General features: G+C 43.5%; 1 protein-coding gene across 1 annotated transcript in view; it reads left to right on the forward strand.

The window, feature by feature from the left end:
* cdh13 (cadherin 13, H-cadherin (heart)) overlaps nucleotides 1-15,762 on the forward strand; it is a 526,046-nt gene that overhangs the window by 344,094 nt on the left and 166,190 nt on the right. The window contains exon 7 of the mRNA XM_071326199.1: nucleotides 11,484-11,662. Coding sequence (XP_071182300.1) covers nucleotides 11,484-11,662 — 179 coding nt within the window. The remainder of the gene's footprint in view (nucleotides 1-11,483; nucleotides 11,663-15,762) is intronic.

Raw genomic sequence — 15,762 nt, forward strand, 5'->3', positions numbered from 1 at the left:
TGGTTAAGTCTGAGTTAAAAGCATCTTCAGTGACGGATCCAGTCTTTCCTCAGACATGGGGGTGGCTGCATCACCGTGCTTCTACACCTGCATTGCTTGCTGTTTGGGGTTTTAGGCTGGGTTTCTGTACAGCACTTCGAGATATTAGCTGATGTACGAAGGGCTATATAAAATAAACTTGATCATGTTATGGGTATGCTTGTCATTGGCAAGGACTAGGTTTTTGTTAAGAATAAAAAATAAACAAAATAGAAATAAGCACTGTCGAAGTCCTAGAGGAAAACCTGGTTCAGTCTGTTCTCCAACAGACACCTGGAGACAAATTCACCTTTTAGCACGACAATAACCTAAAACACAAGGCCAAATATTCACTGGATTTCCTTACCTAGACGACATTGAATGTTTCTGGTGTGGTCTAGTTACAGTTTTGACTTAAATCGTCTTGAAAATATATGGCAAGACTTGAAAATGGCTGTCTAGCAATGATCCACAACCAACTCGACAGAGCTTGAAGAATTTTTTAAAGAATAATATGCAAATATTGTACAATCTAGGTGTGCAAAGCTCTTAGAGACTTACCCAGAAAGACTCACAGCTGTAATCGCTGCCAACGGTGATTCTAACATGTATTGACATGGGTGTGAATACTTCCGTATGTAAATGAGATCATTCTGTAGTTCATTTTCATTACATTTGCAAACATTTCTAAAAACATGTTTTCACTTTGTCGTTATAGGGTATCGTGTGTAGATGGGGGACAAGAAAATCAGGCTGTAACACAACAAAGTGTAGAATAAGGCAAGTGACTGGTCAAACAAAGATATTAATGTCGCCAAAAAGAGGGAGCTGGTAGAACATCTGATATGATTGATGGCAGTGTATGTAAATAACCATGGTGTTTTGGGGTTTAGTGCTTTTTGCATAAAAAGGGGATGATATACTACAGTTTATAAGCACATCTGCCTAATTAATTTCACAGCCACTGACGGAATTTGGCAATAGTGGCTTTTTTACTCCATGCTGCATTACTAAAATCCAGAATAAGCTCTGTCAGTTGTTATCTAAAAGCGGGTATTGAATGATGGTGGACCTCCCAATACTCAACCCATGAAGACTCTGTAACACTGTAGGCATATCACTGCCCAGTGGTTTCTCGGGGGCAGCCTCTGTGGCTGTTTTGGGGTGTGATAGCCTATGTGAGGTTTTGCAGCAGTAGGCTGCCAGTGTTAGTTGTTGGCCCATTGTCTGTTTGTCTGGCAGTCTGTCTATCTGTCAGTTAGAGGGTTTCAGAGCTGTAGGATGGATTACATCAGACACAGATGAGTATGAGGTGTGGGGAAGTGACTAAACCATGAGAGCTGCTTAAAACTGACCAGGGTTAGTATCTGACAGGCATGGAAAACTACACGCACTTCAGAATATAAAATCACATTTTATTTGTCACATGCACCGAATACAACAGGTGTAGACTTTACAGTGAAATGCTTAGTTACAAGCCCTTTCCCAACAATGCAGGGTTTTGGTCAGGTAGCGGCTACCATTACCTCACTGCTGAAGGGGGGACCGGTGCGACTGCAGTGGTCAGCTGAGGCGGACAGGGCTTGTTTACCTCGGCTCCCGTGCTGGCCCATCCGGATCCCTCTTTGGCGTTCATAGTGGAGGTGGACGCGTCCGAGGCTGGGATAGGAGCTGTGCTCTCTCAGCGCTCGGGTATGCCACCGCAGCTCCGCCACTGTGCCTTCTTCTCGAAGAAGCTCAGCCCGGCGGAGCGAAACTATGACATGGGGGACCGGGAGCTGTTGGCTGTCGTCAAGGCCTTGAATGCATGGAGACATTGGCTTGAGGGGGCTAGACACCCTTTTCTCATCTGGACTGACCGCCGCAATCTGGAGTACATCTGGGCAGCGAGGAGACTGAACCCTCGCCAGGCAAGGTGGGCCATGTTTTTCACCCGTTTTGTGTTTACCCTTTCCTACAGACCAGGCTCCCAGAACGTGAAGGCAGATGCATTGTCCCGGCTGTATGACACAGAGGAGCGGCCCATGGATCCCACTCCCATACTCCCCGCCTCCTGCCTGGTGGCGCCGGTAGTGTGGGAGCTGGACACGGACATTGAGTAGGCGTTACGTGCAGAGCCTGCTCCCGTCCAGTGTCCCGCTGGGCGTCTGTACGTCCCGTCTGCTGTTCGTGACCGGTTGATCTATTGGGCCCACACGTCACCCTCCTCTGGTCATCCTGGGATCGGTCGGACAGTGCGCTGTTTGAGCGGGAGGTACTGGTGGCCTACCTTGGCTAAGGACGTGAGGGTTTATGTTTCCTCCTGCTCGGTGTGCGCACAGTGTTAGGCTCCTAGGCACCTGCCCAGAGGTAAGCCTTGGTTGCATCTGTCGGTGGATTTTCTGACTGATCTTCCACCCTCACAGGGTAACACCGCAATCCTGGTCGTTGTGGATCGTTTCTCTATGTCCTGTCGTCTCCTCCCTCTGCCCGGTCTCCCTACCGCCCTACAGACTGTGGAGGCCTTGTTTACACACGTCTTCCAGAACTACGTGGTGCCTGAGGATATAGTGTCTGATCGGGGTCCCCAGTTCACGTCTAGGGTCTGGAAGGCGTTCATGGAACGTCTGGGGTCTCAATCAGCCTTACTTCAGGGTTTCACCCCCAGAGTAATGGGAAGGTGGAGAGAGTGAACCAGGATGTGGGTAGGTTTCTGCGGTCCTATTGCCAGGACCAGCCGGAGGAGTGGGTGGTGCCCTGTGTCCGGAGGAGAGGTGCTGGGTTCCGGTCTAGGACATGTTGGACCTTTCAATGCTGCAGGAGTTCCACCGTCTTCGCCCGGATCGCCCTGCGCCTCGCCCTCCGGGACGTCCCCGAGGCCGGTGTCGAGGGGGGGGGGGTACTGTCACGACTTCCGCCGAAGTAGGTCCCTCTCCTTGTTCGGGCGGCGTTCGGCGGTCGAAGTCACCGACCTTCTATCCATCGCTGATCCTCTTTTCATTTTCCATTGGTTCCATTTTGTCTTGTCTTCCATCACACCTGCTTCCAATTCCATCAATTACATGTTGTGTATTTAACCCTCTGTTCCCCTTCATGTCCTTGTCGGTAATTGTTTCTTGTAGTGCTTATACACGGTATGCTGGTATTTACCGGGTTTTGTTTGACCCATTTATTGTATTGTTCTGTTGACGGTGGTTTATGGATATTTAACGACACCGTTGTAAATCAGTTTTCGCTCTCCTGCGCCTGACTTCTCACACAGTGTGTGTGTGTGTGTGTGTGTGTGTGTGGCGTCAATACGTGTAACGGAACCAAAATGGCTAGCTAGTTAGCGGGTACGCGCTACTAGCGTTTCAATCAGTTACGTCACTTGCTCTGAAACCTAGAAGTAGTGTTGCACCTTGCTCTGCAAGAGCCGCGGCCTTTGTGGAGTGATGGGTAACGATGCTTCGTGGGCGACCGTTGATGTGTGCAGAAGGTCCCTGGTTCGCGCCCGGGTATGGGCGAGGGGACGGTTCAAAGTTATACTGTTACATTGATGCTGTTGACCCGGATCACTGGTTGCTGCGGAAAAGGAGGAGGTTGAAAGGGGGGTGAGTGTAACGGATGTGAAATGGCTAGCTAGTTAGCGGGTACGCGCTACTAGCGTTTCAATCAGTTACGTCACTTGCTCTGAAACCTAGAAGTAGTGTTGCACCTTGCTCTGCAAGAGCCGCGGCTTTTGTGGAGCGATGGGTAACGACGCTTCGTGGGTGACTGTTGTTGATGTGTGCAGAGGGTCCCTGGTTCGCGCCCGTGTCGGGGCGAGGGGACGTACTAAAGTTATACTGTTACATACGCATGTGTGTCTGAGCATATGTAGTGTGTGTGTTGGAGTGGCAGTGTAGTATGAATGTGCGTAGACCAGTGCAAGAGAGGGGGTCAGTGGGTTTATAAGCAGTGTAAAGGAGGATACAGGGAAAGGGGGACCCGTAGTCAGTTGTACAAATGAATGCATTCAACTGAGATGTGTCTTCCGCATTTAACCCAACCCCTCAGAATCAGAGAGGTGCGGAGGGCTGCCTTAATCGACATCCACATCTTTAGCGCCCGGGGAACAGTGGGTTAACTGCCTTGCTCAGGGGCAGAACGACAGATTTTTACCTTGTCAGCTCAGGGATTCGATCCGGCAATCTTTCGATAACTGGCCCAACGCTCTTGTAACGGCAGCCTTCCTCCTCTTCGTCTGAAGAGGAAGAGGTGTAGCAGGGATCGGACCAATACGCAGCGCAGTTAGTGTCCATATTTTAATAATAAACAACTGAACATGAACACAATACAAAATAACAAATGTGGCAAAACCGGAACAGTCCTATCTGGTGCAATGAACACAAAGACAGAAGACAACCACCCACAAACCCCAACACAAAACAAGCTACCTAAATATGGTTCCCAATCAGAGACAATGACTAACACCTGCCTCTGATTGAGAACCATATCAGGTCATACATAGAAACGGACAAACTAGACACACAACATAGAATGCCCACCCAGCTCACGTCCTGACCAACACTAAAACAAAGAAAACACAAAAGAACTATGGTCAGAACGTGACAGCTCTTACCAGCCAGGATACCTGCCGTAAACCAGAGAAAGTTGGACTGTAATCAAAGTGCTAAAATACAAATAAAATATATTGTGTTCTGAACTAGAAATACCAGTGACAGCTTTAGTCAGCGCTCTACAGAATATGATATCTGTAAGCAGCTATTCCCAGCAGACTTGAAGTGATTGATGGATACACACTGAGCTGATTGTAATGAAGACTGTGTCTGGAGGAGATTTCTGATAACAATAATGCAGCCTATTTATCCACATACAACAGTTCATTGAAATGTCTCTCTCACAAAAAAATACACTTTTTTTATCACTGTAACCTTAAATGTATTTATTCTAATAATTGAAAATAATATGATTACTTTGTTTGACAATGGAAGGAATTACATTTCATTTAATGATCTAACATAATTTACTTTCAACTGTTTATAGCTAGCTATTTACCCATTCATTATTTATTTCATAAATGTTCTGGATAGGAATAAAAAAGAGCAGCTCTCTCTGCCTCTCACAGCTCTCAGAGCAAATCATTTAAAAGCTGCCTCATTCATAACATCACACGATGTCCATGAATATGCCAATGGACCTGAGGTGGAGTAGGTTTTTATAGAGGAAACAATATCTTAGTGGATATTTCCTTTGATAAAAAGAGAGGCTTTTGGCTCGTTGCTGGTTTGAAGGGGTCGGGATCCATTTTACTGTTGCTGTGAAAGAATCCTCTTGGTCTGGGCACCAGCAGGCTCCAAGGTACTTTGAGATGCAGTAGAGGGACAAACACTGAAGCAACTACCCTCTCATGTTGTATTTCTTCCTCTATTCTCTCACTTCTACCTCCACCTTTCACCAGTGTATTGATATTGGTAAGTGCCATTTGCTGGCCCACCAGAAGGTGTAATGTTTTGACAGGAAGTGTGTTTATGTGTGCTTATGTGTGCTGATTGAGCTTGGCTCTGGGGTGCCAGGTTGGGTTGGGTTTGTGGTCCTGTGTGCAGCCAGAAGAGGACATGGTTCACTCCACTGAACATGCCATCACAGCCAGGGATCATGTCACCTGGGCAGATGTTATCAGAATGATACAGTGGAGTTTATTTGCTGTTTATTGCTGTGGGATTTGTGGCATGCTGCTGTATTGTAACTGAAGCAGAGATAGCAGCAGATTCCAGCAGACATTTTGTTTGTGTGTTTCATATCAGCTCTAAAAAGTAATTTTTTGAATTCCACAGACCTTTTTTCATAGTTTCTCCCACCATCGGTCAATGTTATGTTCCATTATGACATCAATCTCAATGGCATTCTTCAGTCAGATAACTCCATACCTAGCATTCCATGTTCCCTTTTTACTAAAATGCACCATCAGGCTGATGAATTCTGATGATTCTCTTGTCTGGTAAAAAAATACATGAAAAATACATATATTCCATAGATCAATAATTTACATTCTTTATCTGCCAACCCCTGTGTTCTGGAGTGAGTAGTCTAGACCTTTAAAGACAATTAGGATGTGATGAGCGGTGAGAAGTTGAGGAGGAACTATTTGAGTCAATTCCCCTCACTGTCAGCTCAGTAGTTGTTAAATCCCATTGTGTTTCAGCATAGCAATCTGGTCTGGAGCTCATAGACTCCTACTTATGCTACTGCTGCTTCCGTAGCATGTCAATTATTTCCACTAACCCAAGTGCTGTAAATGAATCAATGGGAGAAAAAAATTGTTTAACAGTTGTAGACTTTGTGGTTTTTGGTACTTGGAGAAGGGCCTCTAATTCTCCACAGATTGACCATCACAGTTTAACAGATTACGTTTTGATTGTTGTGCCTAATTGGTTAAGACATTAACAGCTTACAGACGGTAGGCAATTAAGGTCACAGTTATGAAAACTTAGGACACTAAACAGACCTTTCTACTGACTCTGAAAAACACCAAAAGAAAGATGCCCAGGGTCCCTGCTCATCTGCGTGAACGTGCCTTAGGCATGCTGCAAGGAGGCATGAGGACTGCAGATCTGGCCAGGGCAATAAATTGCAATGTACATACTGTGAGACGCCTAAGACAGCGAGCGCCAAAGAGAGACAGGACGAACAGCTGATCATCCTCGCAGTGGCAGACCACAAGTAACACCTGCACAGGATCGGTACATCTGAACATCACACCTGCGGGACAGGTACAGGATGGCAACATCAACTGCCCGAGTTACACCAGGAACGCACAATCCCTCCATCAGCGCTCAGACTGTCCGCAACAGGCTGAGAGGGGCTGGACTGAGGGCTTGTAGGCCTGCTGTAAGGCAGGTCCTCACCAGACATCACCGGCAACAACGTCGCCTATGGGCACAAACCCACCGTTGCTGGACCAGACAGGACTGGCAAAAAGTGCTCTTCACTGATGAGTCTCGGTTTTGTCTCACCAGGGGTGATGGTCGGATTTGCGTTTATCGTCGAAGGAATGAGCGTCACACCGAGGCCTGTACTCTGGAGCGGGATTGATTTGGAGGTGGAGGGTCCGTCATGGTCTGGGGCGATGTGTCACAGCATCATCGGACTGAGCTTGTTGTGATTGCAGGCAATCTCAACGCTGTGCGTTACAGGGAAGACATCCTCCTCCCTCATGTGGTACCCTTCCTGCAGGCTCATCCTGACATAACCCTCCAGCATGACAATGCCACCAGCCGTACTGCTCGTTCTGTGCATGATTTCCAGCAAGACATTCCTGTCAGTGTTCTGCCATGGCCCGCGAAGAGCCCGGATCTCAATCCCATTGAGCAGGTCTGAGACATGTTGGATCAGAGGGTGAGGCCTAGGGCCATTCACCCAAGAAATGTCAGAGAACTTGCAGGTGCCTTGGTGGAAGAGTGGGGTAACATCTCACAGCAAGAACTGGCAAATCTGGTGCAGTTCATGAGGAGGAGATGCACTGAAGTACTTAATGCAGCTGGTGGCCACACCAGATACTTACTGTTACTTTTGATTTTGACCCACCCTATGTTCAGGGACACATTATTCCATTTCTGTTAGTCACATGTCTGTGGAACTTGTTCAGTATATGTCTCAGTTGTTAAATCTTGTGAGAGAGGGAGGGAGGGTGAACTAACTGAATAGGCTGGTTCTGAATGAGCTTAGTCAATGCAGAAAGCAGATACACTTTACCTTCTTCCACGTTGTTGCTGTTGCTGCTATTCAGAAAGAACACTTATAGTACTGGTACCATATATTTTTGTGTTGGATCTCTCTGCCGAATACCCCCAGCAGGGGGATTTGGCAATTTACTGCCAAGATTTTTCCATTCCTTAGCCCATGCTTCCATAAGCAGAGCGCAAAAGAATACACAGCCACAACAAATATTAAACATACCTCCTTCTATCGTTAATGCTTTAGTCCATTGTGCACTACCTATCGGAAGTGGGGGAAAAATGGAGACTGAATATTCCACTGTAGAGACACACACTTCTACTGAAGAAGCAATCAGCTGCCTGCTGCTGCTTTATGACCATAACCAAGGATATCTTCACTGTCCCTTTTGTTATCTGATCTTGTAGTGGTTCATTCTCATCCTCCCTCAGCATGTACAGTATACTGCCATTCAAATAAACTAGCAACACAACCAAACATTTCTGTGGCTCAGGATTCTCTCATTGCAAACCTCCAAACTGCTTGAAAACAAAGAAATAGTCTCACCATCTTGGATAAAAAATAAATATTGCACTGTAATTAGTTGCAATAATTAACAATTAACGACCATTCCACAGGTGCATGTTCATTAATTGTTTATGGTTCATTGAACAAGCATGGGAAACAGTGTTTAAACCCTTTACAAGTTATTTGGATTTTTACGAATGATCTTTGAACGACAGGGTCCTGAAAAGTTTAGATTAGATTAAACAAGTGGTTAGGCATTTTCAACACAGAAATGTTTCTTAAAAATACATATTTTTAAATTCCCCCCAAAAACGTGTACATACGACCAGTATGTAAGTATAAAGTTTCTTTATACTTACAGACATGTACAAACAATGACTACATCTCATCTGCCTAGACCCGCCTGCTCACACCCCCATCCCTAGTGCCTGCATTATTGTTTGCCATTTTTTTACCAATTTGTTTTTCTCAGTCACTCATGCTATTTAAAAATTCCAATAATATAATATAATTTGATTTTTTCATTGTGCCAATGATGGCGGATTAATTGACTTCCAAGTTTTTAGTGTATGTTTTTTTCAAATGAGTGATGAGCCCATTGGTTATCTCACTACATATAATACATATACTCTCTGAGTTCTTTTGGATAAGTAACTGTCCAACCATGTGATGGCAGGTGATGTAATGCCATAATAAGTTTGTTTTTACAATAGCAAATGATGATCATGCGGACGCCTTAACAGTTCTCACAGTTTCCTAACAGGTGCATGTATTATCAGATTCACTTCCTGAGTTATCTCTATCTTCATCACTACACGCAGAAGGTGAAAGCACAGAAACAATGTTTCCAGCTTACATGTTCATCTTTGTTTAGAGAGTCACGATTAATGATTAGAAGTATGATGTATATGTGTCATTTGCATATGTATATTCAAAAAACACTCAGTATCTTGATTAACTCCGCATTGTAGAAGTGATCTTTAACATTTCAACTCACTCTCTATCAGTATTGGCAATCATGGCTTGGTCTGGTGCACAACTTTAGAGCTTCTAGTCAAGTAACATGTACAGTATAGGGAAGACTGTGCATAATCCTGGTCCACTGGAAATAGCAGTGGATAGATAGAATAACCCATGCATGGGGAGCTGTGTAACCCATGGGCCTCTCTAGCCAAGTCAGTAGAGATGGCTGCATCAGCCAGGGACTGTGTAGTGTGATGGTCTGTGAAATTACTGTGCCGGAGCACCCCCCCATCAGTACTCTACTCTGTCTGTCCCAACTGACAGATCCTATAATTAAAACAGAGACACTAATTATTCTGGAGGGATATGTCAGCCATGGTCACAAGTTCAGTGGATGACAGCTTGTGTGTTTTGAATGTATGTTTGAGTGAGTTACTCACTGAATTTAGCTCTGTGGCGTATGTGGATGTGGGGTGTCTGTTAGCCAGTTACTGAATGTGTGTGTGTGGAATGGTAAAGAGATTGTCTGTCTCTGTCTGTCTGTCTATCTGTCTGTCTGCTGAGAGATCTGTGACACACAGGGCCTCTGTAATTAGCCTGTAGAAGGATTACTGCTTTACCCACTACAAATGGTTCACCTTACAGTTCGAACACCTGCCAGGGTATCAAATCCATTCCTCTCTGCCTCTCAGCCCTCCATTACAATGTCACGCCCTGGCCATAGAGAGGCTTTTATTCTCTATTTTGGTTAGGCCAGGGTGTGACTAGGATTGGCATTCTAGTTTCTTTATTTCTATGTTTTCTGTTTCTATGTTTTGGCCGTGTATGGTTCTCAATCAGGGACAGCTGTCTATCGTTGTCTCTGATTGGGAATCATACTTAGGCAGCCTTTTCACACCTGTGTTTTGTGGGTAGTTGTTTTCTGTATAGTTTATTCTCCTTACAGAACTGTTTCGGTTTTCCCTCCTGTTTATTTTGTTCGAGTGTTTTGTGATCAAATAAAAATCATGAACACTTACCACGCTGCGCTTTGGTTCGATCCTCATTACGACAAGAGCCGTGACATACATACTACTGACCTTATGTCCATTTACACTAAAGCAACTATTTAGCATACTTGATGCACTATGATGCAGTTTTTGCACTTTTGGCTAATTTGTTGCTAATTTGACTGAGTTACCGACTAATACTCCATAGCAAAGAATCATCAAACGTTAAGGTGAAGAGTCAAATCAAATCAAATGTTATTTGTCACAAACACAGTTTAAAGCAGTGCAAAAGTGTAGTGAAATTATTGTATGCTAGCGCTCTCAACATTGCAGTACAATAATCATTAATAAAGAGTCAAATCTAAAATAACAAGTAATAGAAGAGGTAGTGTTATAGTAATAAGCTGATAAGAATGACGGCTAAACCTAAACAGCCGTGCCGAAGAGACTGAAAAGAGGCTTGTGTTTTTTTATTGGTACTTTGACTGGTCCAAACTAAATTTCCAGGCTCCACAGAGATGTCTTGCTGTTTTCATATGAGATGTGTGTAGTGAGAGAATACGAAGTGGGGGAGAGATAGCCGTACCAGCGGCTAACAAATTCTCTTGCCTTTAGAGTGGAAGTGTGAGGCTCATCACTGAGGCGAGACATGACGATGGAAAGTTGAAGATGTCAAGGATTGACTGGGATTTCAGCTTAGACTGCAGGGGTGGCTCTCCGTTCCTGTTCCATTACCAAATCACATGTGGTGTATTGTTCTGACCAGCATCAGGGAGAAAATGCATTAGTAGAGGATGTGAGTTGCAGAGTGAGATTCTGACTAATGCCTGTCATTATTCTTAGCCTTTGTCTCAGTCCTTGTTGTTAGATCAGCATTGAACAGGCTCATATTTTCATCATACTTGTGATTTGGTAACTCAATGCACTTTCATGTGATTGACAAAGTGACTGACTTTATCAGTCTGGAATGCTTATTATACAGATGTAGGATCTTAATTTGATCACCCTGTTGCAGGAGAACTTTCCTGCAACGCAGTAAAGTTTGAACATGTATTATATCTGAGGTTTAAAAAGGCTTCTGAAGTTTGTAATTTACACTTTTAAATTTCAGACTTGATTTTCCCTCATGAAAAATCAATCCCTTCAAAAATGTCCATTAAATATAATCCACATAATAATTCACATTTCCTGTTGCTGCAATATAATTTTCCTGCTGTAGAAAACTGGCTCAAATTAAGATCCTACATCTGTAGGTTGTGCTCAAGATAGTGCTGTAAACTTCTTACGAACTTGTGTCTGTTTCCATAGGAACTGTGGTGATGACGATGACAGCAGAGGATGCTGATGACCCCAGGTTGCAGAACGCGGTGCTACGTTACAACATCGTGAGGCAGTCGCCCGATAAACCCTCGCCCAACATGTTCTACATCAACCCAGAGAGCGGCAACATTGTCACTGTGATCTCCCCCACGCTGCTGGACAGAGAGGTGAGTGTGCCGGGCTGGGCTGGGGGGACTGATCTAATGGGACTGATCTAATGGGGCCTCAAAACATTGCTGCTGTCTCACTGCCTCACTGCCTCACTACCATGATGTTTTAAATCACTGTTGTTATTGTCAGTAAAGAGACTGTAGATAGGCGAATGAAGGAGGCGGGAGAGATGAGGGGGGTGAGGGAAGGCGGAGGGTGGATTTCTGTGGTGCATTCTAATGAGCAAGCGGAGGCAGCATCGCCCCATTCCTTAACCGGAGCGAGACAACGGCATGATTGCTTTTTCAGCGGGGTGACGAATGCCAGAACATCGATTCACTGTGCTCGTGGAAGAGGAATATTAGCTGTTGTCAGACACTTAGAGCTTGGTTTAATTGAGGTGATACACACTTATCCACCAGCATCGGCTGTGTCCAACAAGTCCAACAGAAACCTCTCAGCTGGAACAGGGAAATCACTATCAAATGGCAATGAGTGGATCTCTGAGCTATAACTCTCATAGATGATTAATTGATAAATGTGTTAGTACTGTGTGTAATTCAAACATTGAGCGCCTGGTCTGTGTGCTCATGAAGGATGCTATTGATTTCTGTTGAGTTAGAAATTGCATGATTAGTGGGTTGTATTGAATGTGATCACCCCTTTATTGCGTGTTTATAGTTCATACCTGTGTCTGTGTTACAGACAAAATAGACAAAATCACATATACAGGTAACTACCAAAATAATGGAAACAGTTGAGTAAATGATGGAAACACTTTAGTAAATGATGGAGACACTTTAGTAAGTGATGGAAACACTTTAGTAAATGATGGAGACACTTTAGTAAATGATGGAAACACTTTAGTAAATAATGGAGACACTTTAGTAAGTGATGGAAACACTTTAGTAAATGATGGAAACACTTTAGTAAGTGATGGACACACTTCAGTAAATGATGGAGACACTTTAGTAAATGATGGAAACACTTTAGTAAATAATGGAGACACTTTAGTAAGTGATGGAAACACTTTAGTAAATGATGGAAACACTTTAGTAAGTGATGGACACACTTCAGTAAATGATGGAAACACTTTAGTAAATGATGGAAACACTTTAGTAAGTGATGGAAACACTTTAGTAAGTGATGGACACACTTCAGTAAATGATGGAAACACTTTAGTAAATTATGGAAACACTTTAGTAAATGATGGACACACTTCAGGAAATGATGGAAACACTTTAGTAAATGATGGACACACTTCAGGAAATGATGGAAACACTTTAGTAAATGATGGAAACACTTTAGTAAATGATGGAGACACTTTAGTAAGTGATGGAAACACTTTAGTAAGTGATGGAAACACTTTAGTAAGTGATGGACACACTTCAGTAAATGATGGAAACACTTTAGTAAATGATGGAAACACTTTAGTAAGTGATGGAAACACTTTAGTAAATGATGGAAACACTTTAGTAAATGATGGAAACACTTTAGTAAATGATGGAAACACTTTAGTAAGTGATGGACACACTTCAGGAAATGATGGAAACACTTTAGTAAATGATGGAAACACTTTGGTAAATTATGGAAACACTTTAGTAAATGATGGAAACACTTTAGTAAGTGATGGAAACACTTTAGTAAGTGATGGACACACTTCAGTAAATGATGGAAACACTTTAGTAAATTATGGAAACACTTTAGTAAATGATGGACACACTTCAGGAAATGATGGAAACACTTTAGTAAATGATGGACACACTTCAGGAAATGATGGAAACACTTTATTAAATGATGGAAACACTTTAGTAAATGATGGAGACACTTTAGTAAGTGATGGAAACACTTTAGTAAGTGATGGAAACACTTTAGTAAGTGATGGACACACTTCAGTAAATGATGGAAACACTTTAGTAAATGATGGAAACACTTTAGTAAGTGATGGAAACACTTTAGTAAATGATGGAAACACTTTAGTAAATGATGGAAACACTTTAGTAAATGATGGAAACACTTTAGTAAGTGATGGACACACTTCAGGAAATGATGGAAACACTTTAGTAAATGATGGAAACACTTTGGTAAATTATGGAAACACTTTAGTAAATGATGGAAACACTTTAGTAAATGAGGGATACAAAGTATATTGAAAGCAGGTGCTTAAGTAATTGACATCCCATCATGCTTAGGGTCATGTAGAAAAACCCATTATTTTGGCTACCATGACAATGCACCCATCCACAGGGCATGAGTGGTCACTGAATGGTTTAATGAGCATGGAAATTATGTAAACAAGGGATGGGCAACTTCAGTGCTCGGTGGCCTGATTAGTGTCACACTTTTGCCCCAGCCCCAGCCCCAGCTAACACACCAAAAATCAACTAATCATTGTCTTTAGAAGCCTTTTTAAACATCGAATACACTACAAGTTTGCATTACCTGCTGAGCAGGAAAATTCTCAGCAACAAAAGAGATCCTACATCTGTATCTTCTAGGTGTCTGGAGAGCTTTAAACATCGGCTACTTCAGCAGATACTCATAAGTATGTATCGCACGCCCTCCATCTGGCACACCAAACTACTTTTTTTACTGGATAAAAAACATTGTTCCTCCACCCTGTAAATGCATTGGACATAATTCAGGTTGAGCTGTAAGTGTATTTAGATGGACATTCCATGGTACCCCGGGAGGCAAAGCAGTCCATCGAAAATTGGAAAATCTATTTTGTCACATTGAAATCAAGTTGATTTTCCCTCCACCACTCTCACTCAGGCGTTAAATTCTGTCTTGATATGCACATCTATGTCCTCCGTATCTATTTTTCCCTCCACTTTGTCTGCTCCTCTCTCCTTTCCTTCTGCCTCTCACTTTTTGGATCAATGGCAGACTATATTTTTGACAGCTAATATCGTACACAGAAGGGGCCATTTTCCTAGGGGCTGTGAAGTAGCAGATACTGTATGCAGCCGATCAGACAGGAAAGACAGACTTTAGAGATCGGATCTCTCTGTCTCTGCAAGCCTAAGAGCAGTAGTCTATCAGTAGTCAATCTGATGGACACAGTCTCACAGACACTGGCCAGAACTACACAACACTCTCATGCTCAGACATTTCAATCATGGCAAAATCAATTGGTTAACATCAAATGCTTTCACTTGTTCTTTAGAAAGGAATACACTTTAAGCTGCAGTGGATGTAAAGGTATGTTTGCATTTTTAAAAAGCCGGTGTACTACTCATGGCCTTTCCAGTGGCAGATGTGATGTGTTGATTTGACAGGCACAATGTGTGAGTTATACCAGCTGTCTGTCAGATTGATAGCCCTGAATAATGGGCTCTGTGTGTGTTTTTATGTGTGTTTGTTTGTGCCTACGTGTATATGTTTCATGTTAGTGTTTAGAGCTGTTGTCTCAGTCTCCTAGCTGTGGTGCATTGTGATTAATGGACTTTCCAGTCCATTGTGCTGTCACGGCCTGCCTCCCCTCGTCAAGCGACCAACCTCCCCTCCCCTCATCACGACTATCCTACATCCTGTCCACAGTCATCAGTACCTGGAGCACAGCGGAGTAGAGCTTCCTCTCTCCTCTCCTCCGACAGACAATTTCACCTTGGACCTGCCCAGGACCCGGAGGCCATCACTCTACAGCACACAGAGGCACTGTCAGCCCAAGCTTTATCTGGCCTACACCCCTCCTTCAGTACCAGTCAGCTTTTCAGATGAATCAGGTTCATGGCGTGTGGTCATCATGGCACTGTGAAGTTTACCAACTCTCTGTGTGGTGTCCCTGCAATTGCTGTTATGTAAAAAAAAAAGGTGAAGAATTATGATCCCCTATTGATGTCACTTGTTAAATCCACTTCAATCAGTGTAGATGAAGGGGAGGAGACAGGTTAAAGAAGGATGTTTAAGCCTTGAGATAATTAAGACATGGATTGTGTATGTGTGCCATTCAGAGGGTGAATGGGCAAGACAAAATATTTAAGTGCCTTTGAATGGAGTATGGTAGTAGGTACCAGGCGCACCAGTCTGTGTCAAGAACTGCAACGCTGCGCAACAGTTTCCTGTGTGTATCAAGAATGGTCCACCACCAAAGGACATCCGGCCAACTTGACAA

Source organism: Salvelinus alpinus, chromosome 9 (genome assembly GCF_045679555.1).
Source record: "Salvelinus alpinus chromosome 9, SLU_Salpinus.1, whole genome shotgun sequence".
Classification (NCBI taxonomy): Eukaryota; Metazoa; Chordata; class Actinopteri; order Salmoniformes; family Salmonidae; genus Salvelinus; species Salvelinus alpinus.